Source organism: Haliotis asinina, chromosome 10 (assembly GCF_037392515.1).
Source record: "Haliotis asinina isolate JCU_RB_2024 chromosome 10, JCU_Hal_asi_v2, whole genome shotgun sequence".
NCBI lineage: Eukaryota > Metazoa > Mollusca > Gastropoda > Lepetellida > Haliotidae > Haliotis > Haliotis asinina.
The window spans coordinates 26,258,984-26,279,119 of record NC_090289.1 but is presented as its reverse complement, the minus strand read 5'-3'; the positions used below and the strand labels follow the sequence as shown (position 1 = coordinate 26,279,119).

Here is a 20,136-nt window from a genome sequence, read left to right as displayed (position 1 = left end):
AACCAAAAATATAATATTGCGATAATAGAATACGAGACAGGGCCCAGTTCAATGTAGCGCTTGTCCTCTGGCGGCACAAGGGCTTGTAACCGGTGTACAAGCAATCTACCAATCACAGCGCGTCTTGCAAAGCGGGGAAGGAAATTATCCAGTCGTGTATATTGTACCACACTATACACGACGTCGTGTATATAGACGATTCGGAAAGGCGAACACGCCACCGCGGTCTCTGAACGAGAGTGAAATAGCGACGACCGAAGAAATCATCAACAGTGCTCACTTGCTGTCAGAGTTTGTTCTTACTTTACTTGGCAGTTGTTTATGTGTCAGCGTCAGATAAGGTCAGTTTTGTTGTAATCGCGCTATGTTTTAATCATGTATTGTATTCTACATCTGCATGAAAAGTCCAGGGACAGGTATATCACCCTTCTCATAGCCGCGATGCGCATCATGCGGCCATCGCAAGGTAAGCTACTATTAGTACTAAGCAACATACAGAACTCGCATTTCTCGTCAGGTCTGTCCGAGTATGTCATCATGCCAGTGGAGGATCCGCACCCTCAGAGAGCACTGTATGTTCCCTAACCCTAACCACAAACCTTAATCATAAGGATGGCAACGGGTATCCACCCTCTTAAAGAATAGCTCATATGAATAAACTTGTATTCCAGCCAAGGCCTACATCGAGTTTATACGGCGAGTGCATTTTCTTTCACGCACCTTTCCGCAAGAAATTTGAGCGGAACGGTTTAAGACAAAATCAAGACTGAAAACTCAACCTATCGACTGATATTTTTGCAGGTTTTGTTTAAACAAACATTCATCGTAAAAGCGGGACACTTACCTCCAACAAAATACTCTCATTTTATTTCTGACAAGTCTTGAAATATATATACCCCCCTTGACTGCTGGCCATTGTGGATATGTAAATGAGAGGTTTCTTTGAAAAACAGAATCAATGAAAACGGACTTTGACGCTCTGCAGTAGGTGGGAGGGGAAACGAACTGTTAGTGGTGTACATCGTTGTTTGTGGACGGTACATTTCAGATTCCGAGATGTCATGAGACCTACATTGTCATTTCTAGATGTTTTTGGTGTTGGATAGGTGTGCATAGTGTTCTTATTATCCAAATGGGAAAGTTTTTTTTTCAGACACGACATTACCATGGTGTCACATGTCTCATGCTACTACCTTGATAAAGACTGTAGTTCCTATAACGTTTGAAGCCTAGGGATTAAGTCGGTGGTGAAAATCAGTCCTAGAATATTGCTGCACACCGGGGAGTTAAACTAAACTCTATCACTCACCCACTCACCCACTTCTAATATGTAAGGTGCACACGCATGTTATTGGTAACGTTTTAGAATGTGTGCCATTTACACATGTTTGACACATATTTTCGGAATGTTATTCGACAACTGTGAAGCTTTCTAATATGCAACATTTTAGGAAGACTTCTGTCTCTAGTATTATTTCAGTTGACTTTATTAAATATTTGGTGGACGTCCTGCCCTAACATCTATGATGTCCATCCCCTCTAGCGATAGCTAGCCCCAGGTTAGGTGTAAATATACGACCCTTCCTCCATCAAACAGTGATGCGTATAATTAGGTATTATGTTTATGTAATTATGTGTATGGATATGAATCTAAGAATGTTATGTGTAATTAGTGCTCAAATAATTCTCGGTATTTGATGTTATGTTTATAGAGCTATGTGTGTGGATGTGAACGTATGATGTTTACGTCGTTTCGTGAAAATGTAGGTGTGGTCTTTAGGAGACATCTTGCATGTACCATGTCCCCACTTAACTACCTCCAATTTGTATTAACTGAAGCGTAGTTAAAAACGTTTTTCGTTGTGTTAGTTTTGTTAAGTCAATTGTTGGGCCTCCCTGTTAACCTTCTGGCAGAAGGATTTGAAGTGAATGTGCCCGCATATGAAACACTATCAAATTATTCTTGACGAAATACAATCCCAAGAGCGTGTGTTATACAGTTTTTCTTATCTTGGAAATACATTCACTGATTTGTTGAATATGTCTTCTTTCAGCGTCATGTAACTTGCGTAATGGCGCCACTTTATTACTGAAGGATAGGAATTGTATGGTGTAGAAATGTAGAACATACAGGAAATGAAACATTGAATGAATCAGTGAAGAAATCCTAATTTGGAAATATGTCAACTTTACAATGTGCAAGAAAGTGAAAACTGTCTAGTAAGACCCATTATGTATACACTACATGCACACTGTCATTGTGATAATGGTGTAGAATTATAATTACTTACAGTGATTCATTTTGCTTTGGAGTAATCAATGTAATTTTATGAGTTCAGTGAATGGTGCGATGATATATGGGACCCAGAAATGTCTACAAATGATGAAAAAGTGCCTTAAGTTCGTTTCCCTGCAACCACAGTCAATTTATCACTAACCGTTTTAGCGCGATTCCACTTTTTGGTTAACCAATCAAAATGTCCGTCAAGTGGTGAAAAATGGGGGTGGTTGTGTATCAGGGCTGGTATATAATAAAGTGAATGGATGTTAGTGGATGTAAGTATGCCGTTTTGAAAATGAGTGTTTGTTTTAGCAATCTGTGCACCTGTAGGCCGGATTTTTGCCTTAAACCGCTGTACATATCTGTACAGCGCACAGTGCGTCAAAGAAAATTCATTCGCCGGCTAGACGTCCAGCACACCTTGGTATAGTGTGAAGTCGTCTAGTTATATGCTGGACTACTTAAAGGGTGGAGGATCGTAATGGGTGGAGACGTTATTTACAGAATAACGAGGTACAAGTGAAATGTGCCCGAGTTGAAATAATGTTGACATTGCCGAACTATGGCGAGCCACTGAACATTGTTTTCTAAGATGCTTCGTCGAAAGATCAAAGGCACCGACAATACTTAATCAGACGATAATGTGCACATATTGCATTACGTCACAATGTGTTGACGTTGCTCCGCCATTTTAGTCTGCCCCCTCGTAATCAAACGTTTTTGCATTACGTCACAATGTAACCGACATCATGATGGATGTCAGTTGCCATCACCTCATACAGCCTCCCACAGTAGACTGCTTCGTCGCATCCCGTTTCTTTGTTTCGCAGTTGCATCAAACAGCTAACATCACCGGTGGAAACATTATGTTTATGTTTTCCCGAAGGATAAAATGCCTCATAGTTCGACTCAAAACTTTACAAAGACATGGTCATGTTTGCAAGGTTTACATTCCCACAATGCAATCGTGGAATGTCGCATGACTAGTCAGCTTCAGATGAATGTACTGATCTAAACATTCGTTGGTAGTGGAAATGAGACGGTCATTTTGCCTTATATGGTTTAGAGAATCACAGATGTAATTAAAATGATCTAGAGAAGATATTTAACCCGACCATAAACCTTCACCAAAGTGTTCATCATTTGTTTTTCTAGATACGTTTGTCTTAACGTAGGGGGCTGACACGTCAAAAGAACAGCACGCCAGTTAGCCCTGTGCGAGGATTCTTAATTTAGGCCACAGACACCGTCGTTTATTTTCTGCCATAGATTAATTGAAATTAGGCTTAGAAATGATTAAATGTGGCATCTTAGAAAAAAAATACAGTTCGTTCTACCACCATTTATAGTGTAATAAAGCACACTTTCTCCCTGAACTATTATATCGTTTAAGCACGAGGATGCTGTGCTTTAACTATAATAGTTCAGGGCGAAAGTGTGCTTTATTAAGATTGTGATGACTTGCCAAGGCCACAAACAACTACCCCTGACTACACCACCACCCTGATACCACTTCCATGCCCAGCTGTGTCAACGTCAGAACACTGGCCCACACCTGTTCTTCCGGTTATGAACAATGCACTACACATCAACAGCCGGAGCTGTCCAGACTAGCCGCTACACCTGATGTGTCACGGTCCTCACCACTCTCACCTGATAGATCCTGTCCACTCTGCCAAGTGATCAGAGATCCCACTGTCCTGCCAGAATCACTGAGCATAGGACATTCACCAATGCTCACACGTGTGATCCACCCTCATCATACTACCTGCACTAAGAAAGAGCCAAACAGGCTGTCTGATTATGTGCATGTGATTGAGGCTGAGTGATCCCTGGGCCATAGGCAGTGTACCCAGTGAAATTCCTGAATGTTTTGTTGCCATTTTCTCTTTATTTCAGTTTGTTCAAAACTTTTAGACTTTTCCCAGTGACTTGATGACAGTCTGAGACATCATGCTTCATTTAACTCAAACTTGAGTGTTAGACAGAACTGTTTCTTTCAGTCCTTGCCACAACATTGTTATGCTCCAACAATGACTTGGGGAGGGATAGAGAATTATAATATATTATTTAATTAACTATGTTATACATTGATATGTTTATTCTCATCACAGATCTTCATCACTGTGGTCAATCTTGAATAAACAGTCGTCTACAAAAAGTATTGCCTACTTATTTACGGATGACAGCAAGCGTTGTCCAATGAGAGGGCTTGTTTTGACCATACACCCTTGTCTAGATATATTTTATTACCAAATTTATGTCACATTTGGTGAATTACATGAAAAATTTAGAAATAGCAATAACTGGTCTTGTTAGTTGATGAGAAAGCACAATATAAAAGAACGCTTCCTGTTGACCAGGTTTGGAGAAACATGATTGGAAACTGTAAACCGCCACCATATAGCTGGAATGTTGCTGATTGTGGCGTAAAACTAAACTCACTCACTCCTAGTACATTCTGAGATGCTTTGCTAAAACATCACATTAGCCGCTGACATTACTTTGTCAGATGCATGTCAGTTGTCATTGCCTTGTACAGTCTTTTACAGTAAGCTACACTCCAACACCCAGTTTCTAATACATGTTGTCTGCCTGGCTGTGTGCTAGTGACAATATGCAGTGTACAACTTCAAGTACTGACCATTTGCAATTTGAAATTAACACCTATTGGGCTTATAAGCCATAAACAAAGAGCCGGCTCAGCATATCGGCAAATGAACCAGTGGTCAAAGACAAAGTGTTGTTACACATGAGTGCACATCCACTGGCCCTGACTGGGTTACTTCGTTTCGAGGGAAGTAAACTCAAGTACAAAATATTGCACTTTTGATTTGTGATTATATGCTTATAATTTTGTTTATTTGTTTTTTTCACATTCGCCAATGCATTTTATGTATCATGAACAAGTGATAATGGTGTTTTGATTATGTTTGATTTTTTGGTTGCTTGTGACCTTTAAATCTTCAGCAGAATATATTTTCATGTTGCTATTCCTGCAATGAAGAAACTTGACCCATTTCTATACTGTGAATAGGGGCTGTGCCCAGTAGTGAAGCATTTTAATGGTATCAATGTCTTCCAGCAATTGTGGAAATTGTGTCTTCATGAAAAACGAAATTTCGTTAGAGGCACAGAATTGGGTGATCATACCTGCTGCATGGCTGACACATATCCGTATCCCAACTGCACAGATCAGTACTCAGTCTAACTATTTTAGTCACTGGATTGTCTGGTCCTGACTAGCTTGTCTGCAAATTGCAGGACACTATCAGCTACCAGGAATACTGTTAAGTGTGGTACAATTAATGATTAAACAAACATATACATTGTGGTTGACTCAAGAGTCAGAAAATTTCTGGCAAAGATTCTTGTATCTTTAAGCGAAATACCAATTTCACATTTGGAGATCAGCATGATAGATAAAGAATATTATGGTCAAATACATAATAGAAGATTTGTTTACAGGATTGAAGAAGTATCGCCTATGTGTTCAAGATCAATTCAACCACAACAACCCCCAGCTCATAGAGATGTAGCGACATCCTTCCATCGTGACATCTTCATCCTCCGCCTTACAACCCATGATCTGCCTTTTACTCAGCCAACGTAGTTAAAGGTAGGTCTCTAGAGATCACTTCCATGACTGCTTGCATTTCATAAAGAATTACGGACAAAAATATATTTGAAATTCATTTTCCTTGTCGGGTATTACAAAACGGCAATTGCATTTATGTGTATGAAACTTAAAAGCTTGATTGTTCATATGGTGACAAAGTATGTATTCATTGACTAATATATATATGAGAGGTAAATATTGTGCCACTTTCTGTCAATCTTGTGCGTAATATGTATTAAACTATATCATATGGACATATACTGGACAAAATGTTTTTGGGATATATATATATATATATATATATATATATATATATATATATATATATATATATATATATATATATATATGAATTTTGAAATTATGAATAATGATGTTGACACACTGATAAAATAAAAATGTTAATATCCTTAACATATTTTGTCCAGTAGAAATGTATATAACTACAAGTATAGAGACTATGCAAACTATAAAGACACAGCATTTTGTAAGTGTTTGGAAAAAGCTTATACATGTATAACATTTGGGGTGGTGGGGGGTAGACTAGTGGTTAAAGTGTTTGCTTGTCACACTGAAAGTCTGGGTTCAATTCGCCACATGGGTACCTTGTAAAAAGCACATTTCTGGTGTCCCAAATGTGATATTGCTGGAGTATTGCTTAAGGTGGGGTAAAAGTGTTACCAAAATCCAACTCAGTCACAGTCTAATATTTGGGATTAAACTTTCTCAGAAAAGATGATTTGAGTGGAGTCCCATCTGGGATTATTGCTAAAAGCGACATTAAACCTTACTTACCTGGTTGTGTAGCACTAAAAAAAACCCAGTCTGTACTAGTCAAGTACTAACAGCCACAAGTGGTGGTCTCTTCTTTCAGGGTGATGAGCAATGGAAGCAATCACAATGATGAAGAGGCAGGGCGAGAGGAAGACAGGCTTCCATTTCCAACGCAAGAATCGGGTATGTCTTCCTGAGAACACCTTGACATTCAAGATGTCTGAAAGGATGTGACAGTTTGACTCTGTTTTAGTACAGTGCTTTTCTGCCTTGATTCCCTGGAAGAATGTGCTAGTGGCATGTTGTTGTTGTAAGAATTGATGAAATGAATTGGATGACCTAGACAAAAGTTTTGATCCTCAGGAGGTAAGGATAGTACATCAATCATAGGTGTGTCTGGTCCAGACTTGATTATTTACAGCATGATCTGACGTATCAAGTGTCATAGTCACAAACAGTCAAAATTAAGGCCCTTGTGTATGTTTTTTAATAAGGCGATGCCACAATACTCTTTTCAAATAGTTATCAATGCAACATGTTCTCTGTGTTCAACAAATAGTGGACAAAAATGTAACAAGTTTATTCAAACTTAAAGAATACTTCTTGTCTTAAATGATGGTTGAGAAGCATTGGGAAAATGGGAAGGAAGTTTTCTCATATATGTTATCTCCCTTGAGCCTGTGCCTACAAAATGGCGGCAGTGGGTTCTGTATGTACAATCAGTGCCAGTCATTGTCTAAGACTTTAACTCTCAACATTAACAGTTCAATACAGATACAATAAACTACGTTGTTAACGAACACAGTCATAATGAACTGACAGACTTATTGATCTGTTTTCTTGAAGAACTACAGACTAAAATTAGTCACAATCTGCTCATAGATATTTCAGTCTGGATGCTTGTGACAAACTACAGTTATAAGGAAGTAAAATACTTGATCCCTGTGAGTTAATCAAAACTGTAGTTTTCTGTACCTGTGTCTCTACAGTATTCAGTATTACAAGAAACGTATTTATAATGAACTGATGGATATAACAAATTGCTTGTCCTGGTCCAAGCCAAGTGTAAAATGAACCACACTGAACAGGCTAAACAAAATGGTGCCTATTTCGTTCGGACCATAGTTTACAGTAAATTGTAATATAGAGGTTATGGCAAAGTCAAGCTAAAATCATAATTATTACTGGTGTGATCCAATCTCTTTACTTCCAACAGTTGCCATAGTTACCATGGTTACAGTAGACTGATGAAAGTGGTGGATCACTTCCCCATGGGGTGGTGGGGTAGCCTGGTGGTTCAAGCATTCGCACGTCACGCCGAAACCCGGGTTTGATGCCCCACTTCGATGCAATGTCTAGAGTCCATTTCTGGTGTCCCTGCTGTGATATTGATGGAATATTGCTTAAAGCGGTATAAGCCCTCACTCCTTCATAGTGACACTTTACCAGTATGTGATACTGATTGTATCATCCTGTTCTAGGTAGTGGTGTTCCAATATTTAAAAATCAATTAAAAAAAGCATTATGAATAATTATTGATTGTGAAAAAACGTTTTGATCAATCAGAATTTTTGTGTTTTAGTAAAACACATATGAATGAAGTAAACTAACCTTAGAATTAACAAATATTAAGGAACCAACATGCACTTGACAACGTAAAGTTCTGTTCATTGTATTCATAGTTTCATATTTGTCACAGTAGTATATATTTCTGTACCCCATGTTATGGTTAATAAATTGTTGTGACAAAGGTATAAGAAATCCCCTTTGAACCAGCAAAATATAACACAGTCAAGTCTAAATATTCTATAATACTTTGAGCAAACAATGAGCAAGTTACTGTAAATTACAATACAGATTCCTAGAACAATTGAGTCACAGGTTTAAGGTAACTGGTTACGAATATAAAATATTAACTCCCCAGAATCTTGGTATTACAGTGACAGCAGAAATACTGTTGGAGCTAGTTTACAAAGTCAGTAGTCAGGCAGATTGTGTCAAATGATGATGGTGATGTAGATGATGATGTTGACAAGCAGGAGTTGACGGGTAGAGGCAGGCTCCAGTAATTCCGAGTGTGAGTTTGTGTGTGTGCTCGTCTGTGTCGTACAAAAAACAGCCTGTATATGTATACTGACACAGTGTTGGGAACATTCAAGCAAAGTATGCCTCTATCAGTTTCAATCAGAACATTCATGAACAGGAAGCAAACAATGCATTGCCAAGGGCAGGTAACTGAAGCGCTAGCAACACAGCCTGTCGTTAAAAATGCTATTGCTGAAATATGACCCATAACTCAAAGCTCTAAACATTGTGACCCAATGGTAACTACCACCAAAGCCATATTAATACAAATTAGAAAAAAACACTCTCATAACACCCGTCTATGAATAAGTTTTATATCTGCTGCGTGACAGTATTAGTTTAAAAAACATTAATTAGAAAAAAAATTGGGGAACCACTGAGAATTGAAAATGGTGATTACATGAAAAGTATATACATTTTAATTATAATCCATGATCCTTTACCACGATTCCTCTGATAATCAATAGTGTATTTAGTTTCCGATTTCCAAAACTAGTTCTAGTAATTCCTATACGATCTTACTGACAAATCATAAAATTTGTCTTTTAACTGAACACTTATGAAGGTATGTGTGTTATTTTCAGGAGATGCCCAACCAACAGATGATCATTTCAGATCATATGTAAGACAAGAAATCTGGTTCAACCCTCTGGGTGAAACACTTCACAACTTGCCTCCTGGGGTATTCTACTCCATTCACTTGCCACCCTCACCGACAACCAACAGTGACTATCATTCAATAAGGCCGCCAAACAACACAATACACTTCAGGAATTACAGACCAGACCAGAGCAGGAGGTACAGTGATGATATTAATGCAGCTGCTACTGCTGATATTGATGATGCCTTCGGACACAGTGACCTGTCAGAGTTTCAACTGGACAGTTATGATGCTGGTGCCCCTGGTCTCAGGGAAGTGATCCTTGGAGAGAGAAACCTCTTTGATATACCTGTAGAATCATCTCTGCTTGAGACTGGTCTCTGTCTAGAGGTGAATGGTGAGCTATATGCCATAGCACGTGGAGATGACTGCGATGAAATGGATCAGACACGTAGAAAGTTTATAAGCGGTGTTGTGGCTGAAAGACAGGAGGTATTGGGTGAGGAGGTTGATGTTGAGCAGATGTCCTCGGCTGGTATGAATCCACCCACAGCTGAGTCAACTGTTTCTCAAAGAAGTGGAGAGCAGAATGTTATTTTGAAAAATGCAAGCGTGAGTATGACTTTTTATGTATAGATGAACCCATTTTTGAACAAACATGACTGTTGGAATACTAACAGAAGCATGTGCTACAGATTTGATATGATCAACCTTGTTCTAAGAATCAGTTCAAGTTAGATCACAGAAATCTTTCAAACTTTCCACTGTTGGCCATACTTGTATTCATATGCATCATGTTTTTTTCATTCACAAAATTGAAAAGTTGCTGGATCTCTCAACTTTGTGGAATCGATACCACATTTAGTGCTAGTTAATATTAAAGCATTTTGTCTCCGCGTGTATTGTGGTAATTCCACTGTATTGTCATCTAATTCTTGTTTCCGTTCCATATCTATCATATCATTTCCGAGTGACATCATATAATCTTAGCGTAACATTTCCCCCATGACACATTTCATTGTATGTCAGTGGTGTAGAGTGATGCTCATGCTGTTGATCACCGGTCTGTCTTGACCAGACTGATGCCAATAAGCTGGAATATTTAGTGTGGCATTTAGCAACAAACACACAAAGTCATTCTTTTCCTGTGTAGTGTGTAACTTAATATTATTCCTGTTAGTTGTCTCAGAACTGTTCAACTTCTCATTTGGATGGACTGCAACATGGAAATTCAGAATTTCCATCTGCATTTCTTTACCTTTTTCTCATTGATGTTCTATTTACTTACCAAGTTGTGTTAATCTTTGTGAATCATCCTTATTTTTGTAAATATTGCTGTTTTGCAGGAAACAATTCCAAGGCAGCCTCCATCAACATCAGGCTATCAAACAGGCACAGGTAACTTGAGATATACTGGGAGAAACTGGTTTGCAGACTTAACATTGAAATTCATTGTTTTGTTATCATATTTATAATTTCGAACTTTCGTACATAACCTGTCTTACCTATACGCTAATCAGTCAGAGATGTAACGTATATGTGACACAGCCTGTTATATCTCCTAGGCAAGACAGATGTGCTCTACAGTATTATGTGAAGTGCTTGACCCTTATTAAATCAATCACCATAGAACCAACTTGATCAGGTGTGAACAACCCATAAATGAGAATGTCTCATTTGGATATTTCATCCAGTTGGGGAAACCTAAGGAAAACTGTTAGTGTGTATAAATATTCTGAAGTTATTTTTGATAGAAAATGCTCTGTCAATATATCTATATATATAATTCAGTCAACAAGCTATTAAAGCCATTCGTTTTGTTTTATGCAGCTCTTAAGTCAAAGCGTATCTATACAGTGTCAACTCTATCTCTTTGAGTCAGTTGTGAAACCAATCTTGTGAAATTTGGGATATGTTAATTTAAAACAAATCAAACACGAAATTTAAAAAAAAGTCAGCATTTTCCCCTGTCTACATTTTTGTACTTCATGCAACCATTTGAAAAAGTTGAAAAAGGAAGATGATACGAACAGATGAAAGAATAACTCTTTAGATGTGAAAAAGCTTTAATCTAGGTAAATTCTGTGAATGTTTCATGCAAACTGTAACATCTTTGGCTCACTACTGTTCCACCATAATATTATCATTTAATGTCATTCGCACCTCATATGAAAGTTCTGTTTTTGTTCTGTATTTTATGGGCCATTCCTATTTCAGTAAGAGGTAAAAGACACAGGATTATCTGTGCACTTAACCAGATGGTTTGTTGTTTTAACATGTTTAACCTGTCTGGTTATTGGGATGTCTGACAAATGGGAGAATGCTGATAATGTGGACTGTAATTTTTTGACATTTATCGGAACTGTGTCGGAACATTTTGACCTGGAAATTTGTTTCAGTGCTCTGTTGTATGTTCAAGACACTTAAAGATATTCAAAGCAATTGTCAAGGATCTGTCAAGGTCTGGTCAAAGACCAACATTTGGTACCAAGTCATACAAATTTAGAATGTCCCTATTCAAATTGTTATGGTTAGAGGTTAAATAATGTCTCTAGTGATAATTAAAACTTCATAACACTAAGAAGGTTAAAACAGGCTTAGTTTTACATCTTAGCATCAGACATGTATTTTGTTGAGGGCAACATTAAAGTATTTCCCAATTTAAGGATATATAAAAAAAACCCCAGCAGTCACTATTTTTCCTCAGGATCCTGGCAAAGGGAAGTAATTGATCGTGATCTTGATATGTTCCTGGTTGATTCATTCCTGACAGTTACTTCCCTTTGTTACTTCTCCTTCTGTAATAGAATTCTGAGCACAAGCACTGTGGTAGACGTGGGTTGGATTGCTGGCTTTTGCTGGTGATTAGATGCTTCACTTTGTAAGTGTGGCTTTTGGTCCTAGTACTCAACCATCCAGACGGGATTCAGCCCCTGAAAGTACTGTAGTCTGTATTTACGTTGAAAGTGTAGTCCCAATTTGTTCTATGAAAGCCCCAATTGTAAACCAAAAGTCACAGTTCATTACTCTGATTGCTTGAAAAACATCAAATGGTATTCGATTCTCTGAAACTGCAAGACTATTCAGTGGATATTAATATGTACAGATAATGACACATCACAGTCTAAGTAAGCTTAGTCTCAGTATTATTCTTTACGCTCCCCTACTCAGTCGAACAAACTCTGGTAGGAAGTTGCGTTTGGAAACTAAAACAGAAAATAGCATTTTTGTCAGTGTTCAAGGTTGTTAGCTTGTGGAAATATTGTCTAATGGTAACCATGTCATCAGAAAGCACTAAGCATATCTACTGCACGTCAAATTTGTGTGTTTTAAGCGGAGTTATGTTTCTTGAAGGATCAGTGTGAGTGACTGGGCAATTTTGTAAGTCCCGTCAAACCCCAAAGAGTTTTCTGAATGGTTAAATCCGCTCAGTTGTCTCACATTTGATTGGACGGATGAAGGTCACTGCCTGACACAACCTCCAACTAGGACTTGTTAAAATTGGTAGAGGAATGTAACAAATAATACTTCACAATAATACAAATGACACTTCAGTGCTGTACTCTTGTTGAGTGTCAATAAGTGCAGACAGAAAAAGGTGTGAACCTTGTTGTTTCTTTTTTGTTTACAATGTTTTTGTTTACAATGTTTTTGTTTACAGTGTTATCATGTGTTGGGCAATTTCCAGGTGTTAATGATTATTTGAAGAAGGGGAATATTTAATTTGAAACCTCAAGCTAATGCTGATGTCAATTCAGAATCGAATATATTATAATTATATTTATATACATTTGTATTTCCGTGCTTCAGATTTTCAAAAAAATCTGGACATTGGGCAACACTTGATGTTTATTATAGCTTTAGATATAACATGTTTCCATTGTTTTTGCGTGTAGAACCAGGGAGAGTACAGCCTGTCGACAACTTGCAGACACTAGTTAAGAGAGAAAACCAGGAACCCACCCAGCACCCTGAGCAGAACCTTGAGGCAGGCGCAGTAGGTGATCTACAGGTTCAACCCCAACTCTCTCCAGCCTCGGAGTTTGCATCCCGGATGGCGCGCCATACTCAGAGACAACAAGAGCCCCAGTCTGGAGAGGAAATGGATGAGAGTGACGTCAGCAACTGATAGTGGCCTGTGATTGTCATAGAGTGAATTTTAGTCATGAATAATGAGAATTTTGAACTTTCTCATGTTAACCGTATCCTGTTATTTTGAATGAACAACACTGTCATTTTTTTTTTACCAGAAGAAATGATGGTACAAACGCTGAAAATACAGAATTTCTGGATTGCAATACTGTATGCATAGCCGAAGGTAAAATTACTGTGCTTATACCAATACTGCAGCGTATTATTTCACTCCTATTAACCCCCCACCCACTAATGATTTGCTTGATGGTTTCATATGATCTTCCGAATAGGGCAGATAATGCCCTAGACTAATCTTACCTTCCCTCATATTATACTCATTACAGATATACAACCAAAACTGGTCAAAATATGGTGTTACGTCGCATGCTCCTTCACAAATGATGAGAGAGATATGTTAAATAAAATGCTAAAGATGATTGCATAAATCCTAACTAACCAGTCGGTGCAACCCAACCCCAAACCTTTCTTTATTCCATTGTAGTAAACAATGTAAGGTTTGGAGCTTGTTATCCATTTCTTTTATCATGTCTCATATGCCATACTTACTCGTGGTAAGAGCATATTTACCCCTTGTTATTATGTATAATTGTCAGGTATTGAAATGCTTAGATTGTGAAAAAAGAGCACAAAATACTGAAAATAGCAATAATGAATTTGAGAGTGCCATGTGTCTACTATCCAGGATGTTTACCATTTGATGGTGAGTGATTAATTTGAAATGTTTCAGTTTGTATTTTTGTATGGAATAACTACATGTTTAAGTAGAAAAAACAAACAGATTTAATATTTGCTTTGTATACATTTTTGTATATTTTTATTACAACACTCAAAGTGTAAAGGGCAGGTGTAACTCAGTGTCAACGATCAAGGCAGCAAATCAACCACTGTATTGTGTGTCTTGTAAAAAGTGTTTGGTACATTCTAAATGAATTACCACCAGTGCCATATCATGTTTGATATATATGATTTTAAATCATATTTTGATACTGGATTTTATTCTTGTTATGACTGTTAGACAGTATTGTTAATTTCTTTTTAGGAATATTTACTTATTCACAGATACCAGAGGTCCAGTAAAATCCATCTTGTGATCATGTTTTAGAATGTTATTACTGTTTTGATGCATGTATAATTTACAAGCAAATGTCTTTCATGAATGTTCTTTGGTTAGCATACATTTAAATTTTGAAACCTTTATCCTCTTAAATAAGAATATGTGAATGCAGGATGCTAAAAAAGTATAGGATAGCAGTGGGTCTTCACATGTTGTTCTTAACAGTTAGCTGTGAAGTGCAGGAAGCATATAGTTTGGAGGTCAGATTCACAATTCATGGTTTCTTGGTACCAGACCAGCTGTCGTGGGTTCCCTGTGGCGGACATGATAGATCATGCATGGATTGAACTGAAACCAAACTGGCTCACTGACTCAAAGATGCTACTGAAAATGTCACGTCATTCAGCAGAGTTGAATAGAAAGCTTTTCAGAAAGCGCGAAAATTAAACCCCCGCGAATAATGATGATTTTACAGTACTTTCATGTTATCATTATTCTACTTATAAAATTAAGGCTTAATTAATCAATAAAAAAATAATGAATTAGCCTGATTTTGAGAAGTACTTAAGGGGACAGTTTGCTCATTTTTAACCCTGTCTTATGGTTGACACAGTTGCAGAATTTTATTTGGAAATATTTTAACAAGATGCATGCCATCTGTTGTCATGGTGATAATTTTTATGAAAGACCATTATTGTATTAAGTATTAATCAATCTAGTGATCATGCGTGTTGAAAATTGCTCAAATATTGGGGATCAATGAATGTTTAGTTCAGCTGAACACTTTTGCAGGCAGAAATATCATGATTTGCTCAATTCAAGGGAGATAACTGATCCCATTCCTGTTGTAGGAGTGAAACAAATAACACTGGGGCTAAGTTGACTGGTTGAAAAAGATCATTTGAAGGAAACATTTAAGGGAGGTAACTGATAAAAATGTGTTACAGCATGTGAAACTTGGTCAGTGAGATACCATATAACATGATTATGCTACAGTAAGACTGCAGAGGCTTTTAGTTATTTTGCAAAGCAATTTGTTGCATTAGTAAGTTCATTAAGTGTCTAGCTCTCAAGTCATATTTTGAAATAACTGAAATCCATTATCTAACATTTTATGAAATATATGCATCAGTTAAACAAATTTTCAAGATAGATGCAACATTTTGAATAGATGTTATTATTCAAACTGATTGTTAAAAACATTTGCAGTTTGCATTGGTGAAGTTTTGATTTAATTTTTTTCCATTTGTTTATAGTTTCTTTTTCTTATTTGCAAATTTCTTTATTATACTCTTCAATAAACGTAGGAGAACCTGAACTTTCAATTTGGATAGGAAGTGTAAATGCTAACAAAAGTTTCAAGACAGACATCTTATGAATGCACCACCATAACCCTCTATTACCACTCCTAAGCACAACGTATGATATGCATGTGCATAACGCACTGGCCCCATAAACATGCATTGGGCCCCATTCTTGATTTTGACGTTTTTCTTTTTTTTTGATATTGAGAGCATTAATTTTGACACTCATCTTGCATCACACATTTGTTCGTGTTTGTTTCTAGTCATTTGTTTTAAAATGAAAATCATATACATGGAAATTACATGCCATATACCAATCATCTTTCAGAAGCAACTACATTCCAAATAACTATGGTTGTCAGGAAGTGCAAATGGTGATGCACTCTCAAAACATTCGATAATATCATATGAACATTGATTGACACCGATATATGTCCTAAAAAATGTTATCGTAAATGAAAAAAAAAATGAAGTTCCCCAACTTTGAGAGTATATATGGATACCAGATAATTGAAATAGTAAGTTTGAGTATTGTTGAAGCCTTCATGTGTATCAGAGATAGAAACGTTTAATGAAATTATCATGGTTTACTTCAGTATTTTGCGGAACTCAACAGTATATAACAAATATCCACAGTGTGGCACACATTCTTGTAATGTGACAACTTAACACACTGAGAATGCCACACACCATTACAAACTCCACTGTGGATGGCTTACTTAAACAAGTCCTTGATTATTGATCTGAATGAATTCATGATGTTGATTTTTTTGTCAGATAACTCACTCAAATTCTTGAGTGAGAGGAGAAAAGGATCTTGTGACATTAAGAATTTTATCACATCAAGTTAAGGTCAGGGAGCCTGTCTTATTTACAATTTCACTAAGGATTTGGTGTATTTACTTGAATAGCTTTGTGTAATGATTACAAAATCAAGATGTTACAGAGCAATATTTGTTCGGTCTAGTAAGCTATTACTTATTCATTAACACCGAGTTGGGTGAACTCATCCATTCTTCATGCTTTTAGCACAGGTTACTGTTGTTGAAAGTTGTATTTATCACTTTAATTATGTCATCATGTTGTCATTTAATGATTGGTAATACCTGCAGTTAGATGTTATGCTGTTTTGACTTAGAGGCTTCACAAGCTAATTTCTATACCTGATAAATCAGTAGGATATTTTTTCTTGCATTAATTGCTGACTTGCTGGTTTCTGACTGCACATCTGTATCAGTCTTAATGTGTAAACACTGCATGTGTGTCAATACACTTCCACTTAATGGTGGGGCGGTGGGGTAGCCTACTGGTTAAGGCGTTTGCTCGTCACGCCGAAGACCCGGGTTCGATTCCCCTCATGGGTACAATGTATGAAGCCCATTTTCTGGTGTCCCCTGCCGTGATATCGCTGGAATATTGCTAAAAGCGGCGTAAAACCAAACTCACTCACTCACTCCACTTAATGGTCCTGAAAATAGAAACATTTCTCATCTGATGCCATGGACAGACTGTACAAGACAAACAAAACAGACCTGTTTGGCAAAAGGAAAATGTTGCCCCACTCAAACTACAAAGATACATTTTGGTGGTATTCAGCCACTGCAAACAGCCAGTTGTTAGTGACTTAGCTTATCCTCATCACAAGGTACATATGTGGAGTCAGGGGCCATTTATTACACTCCTGAACAGTATGATTTGATGATTGCCAAAGATGCTGGTGTTGGTTCTGGACCAGCATCTTTTTGAACATATTCTGTCAAAAAGATGAGGATTTAGGGCTGAGATGTGTGATGTTGAAGCACCAAAAGTTTGGACCTTAGCTTTATTGTGACTCATACCAAAGAATAGATGAATGATTATATTTACAGCTGTTATATGTTGCTGTTGTTGTATCACATCTCAGATGTCTCTTGCATGGCACCAAATGGACATGAGAAAGACTGAAATAGGTCCTCCTCTGTACAGCACATGCTATATTGCATAATAATAATGATGATAATAATGTCAGGCCTACAGCCATCTTGGAATGCAAGTTCGAGATGCCCAGGTTCCAGATAAACATCTGGCTGAGTATAAATCTTGTTTAAAGAAAATCTGGAGTTCAGAGCTAAATTCCCGAAACAAGGTCTAAGCCAACAATACTTTTGCTTTGCCAGTCCATTCCTAGTCTTTTGGAGTAGTTGAATGGACAAAACAAGACATGAGTGTTGACCGTCTGACCAGAAGGATCATGTAAGATAACAGAGCACACCACCCTCATTCCTCTCTTAATCGTTTATATATGCCAATCAATTCTGGAGGTCGGGGTTTGATTAATGTGGAGGCTCTTCATGACAGAATTTTATTGTGTACTTATGCACATATTTATTTATCGGATGATCCTCTGGTGATGCATGTCAAGACTCACGATGAAAGCAAGAAATTCCACAGCTGTTATAAGCGTTTCAAGGTTCTTGGACACAATCTCAAATTTGAAGTTGATTTTGTTGATAGCGATGTGCTGCTGGATGGTACAGTGATGAGAGTAAACCAGGTGAAGTCCTTTACCAAGTCTGCCCAGAGTCAGTCCTTTGAGGATAAGCTGTCTGAGAAGCCATTGCATCGTGTGTACATGCAGTGTGTCGAACAGAACACCTATCCAATTGACTCCTTTTCCTGGATGAAGTCAGCTGGTCTCAAATGTGAAACTGAGGGCTTCCTTTTGCTGCTCAGGACCAGTTACTTCCCACTCACAATCGCCAGAATGTCATTCTCCAAGAAAATATCAAGATGACATGTTGTCTTTGCAATGAATATACAGAGACTGCCCTTCCCTTGCCACAAACAGCATATCTTAAAAGACATGACGGCATGGCTTGTTTGCTTTTACTATTGTCTCCTGTGGCTTTGACCCCGAGGTCCATCCATGGTAAGACCCTGAACATGCCCAGGGCATCCTTGAAAATGAAACTTTAAACTCCTCTGGCATAGGCCAATATACAGCCTGAGACGAATTTCAGCCAACAAATCTGATTTTGTCCTTTTTGATAAAGCCAGTGAAATTATTTATATCATTGAATTTTCTGTCCCTTTTGACAACAGTGTGATTGGCAAGATTCAGGAAAAGCATTATGAATATGCGGACCTCGCCTTTGAAATGTCTTGCTTGCATCTCAAGCACACTGCCATCAGGTTCCCCATTGTCCTCGGTGCTCTTGGTTTGGTACCTCCTGAACTCTTGGCGCAGATCAGGAGAGTGCCTGGGTTCTCCACTGCGAACACAGCTTGTGTGACATTCTGGGTAATGCAGAAGGCTGCAGTGTTGGGGAGCCTTCACATCCTCTGGAAAGTTTGTGGCGTGTTTGACGAGGCAGTGTTTCCTGTGAGAAGTCCCATTCACTGTCTGGGCTGCGTGTAGAGGGGTCGAGGACCCTGAGCTAATGATGAGTCTTGCTGCCAGTCTGTGCCAGGATCACCGGAACCCTATCTGCTGCGTATCTATTCTTAATCTGTAATACATAATAATGAGAATATTTATAACACACCTTTTCTAGGCTAGATATCTTTCTAATGGAACACAATCTGATTATGTTTACCCCGGATAACCCAAGCTGCCTGTTAGTTGGTAGTTCTAAGGTTGTTGTCAAATGGTGTTACCCAAATGGGAACCCATTTACTGCTGGATGAACAGAGGTAGTTTTGATCAAACTTACTTGCCTAAGGTGAGACCTCATGCATCACTTGTGCTTTGTTGTCTGACAGGGCCCAGAAACTCTCAAGAATAAATCTGTCACAAAGTCAACAATCCTGGGACTCTCTGCACCCAAGGTTGCTTAACTTTGACAGATTTGTGACCTGAGGTCTCTGCACAGGACCATATGCCACCACGTTATAAACATTCTCATTATTATACAGGTCCTCCTCAGTAGAGCACATGCTAAATAATCTCTGCATAATATGAAAGTTCAATTTATGTGTGGCTATTTAATTTAAATGCATTTGTAATTATTTAGTGCTATACATTCAGATTTAACTGGATGTGAGACTGTTTGGATTTGAGTTTGATGGATCTGGTTCAATTAGTAGTATAGGTAATGAGAGTTCTGGACCACTTTCAAGAAATGACGTCTTATTTAGTAAATAAGACGTTGGTGGGCCCTTAGCTCTTGCTAATAGATTACCCCTACTACAATGAAACAGTTTACCGTGTATTGGCAGGCGGTAACACTGTGCCGTACGGTACGATCAATAATTCTTCTCTTACAAATCCCCTACCCGGCCCAT

General features: G+C 37.9%; 1 protein-coding gene across 2 annotated transcripts; it reads left to right on the top strand.

The window, feature by feature from the left end:
* The first annotated feature begins 170 nt into the window (after nucleotides 1–170).
* On the top strand, nucleotides 171–17,584 carry LOC137298422 (uncharacterized). 2 transcript variants are annotated; one of them, XM_067830687.1, is made up of 6 exons: nucleotides 171–341; nucleotides 5,750–5,900; nucleotides 6,775–6,857; nucleotides 9,344–9,972; nucleotides 10,707–10,758; nucleotides 13,257–17,584. In XM_067830687.1, the coding sequence occupies exons 3-6, from the start codon at nucleotides 6,779–6,781 to the stop codon at nucleotides 13,487–13,489; spliced, it is 993 nt and encodes a 330-aa protein (XP_067686788.1). In that variant the 5' UTR covers nucleotides 171–341; nucleotides 5,750–5,900; nucleotides 6,775–6,778; the 3' UTR covers nucleotides 13,490–17,584. The 2 variants fall into 2 exon arrangements, with proteins under 2 accessions (XP_067686788.1, XP_067686789.1); XM_067830688.1 differs by lacking the exon at nucleotides 171–341 and adding an exon at nucleotides 385–466 and having other exon boundaries at nucleotides 13,257–14,194.
* The last annotated feature ends 2,552 nt before the right edge of the window (nucleotides 17,585–20,136 follow it).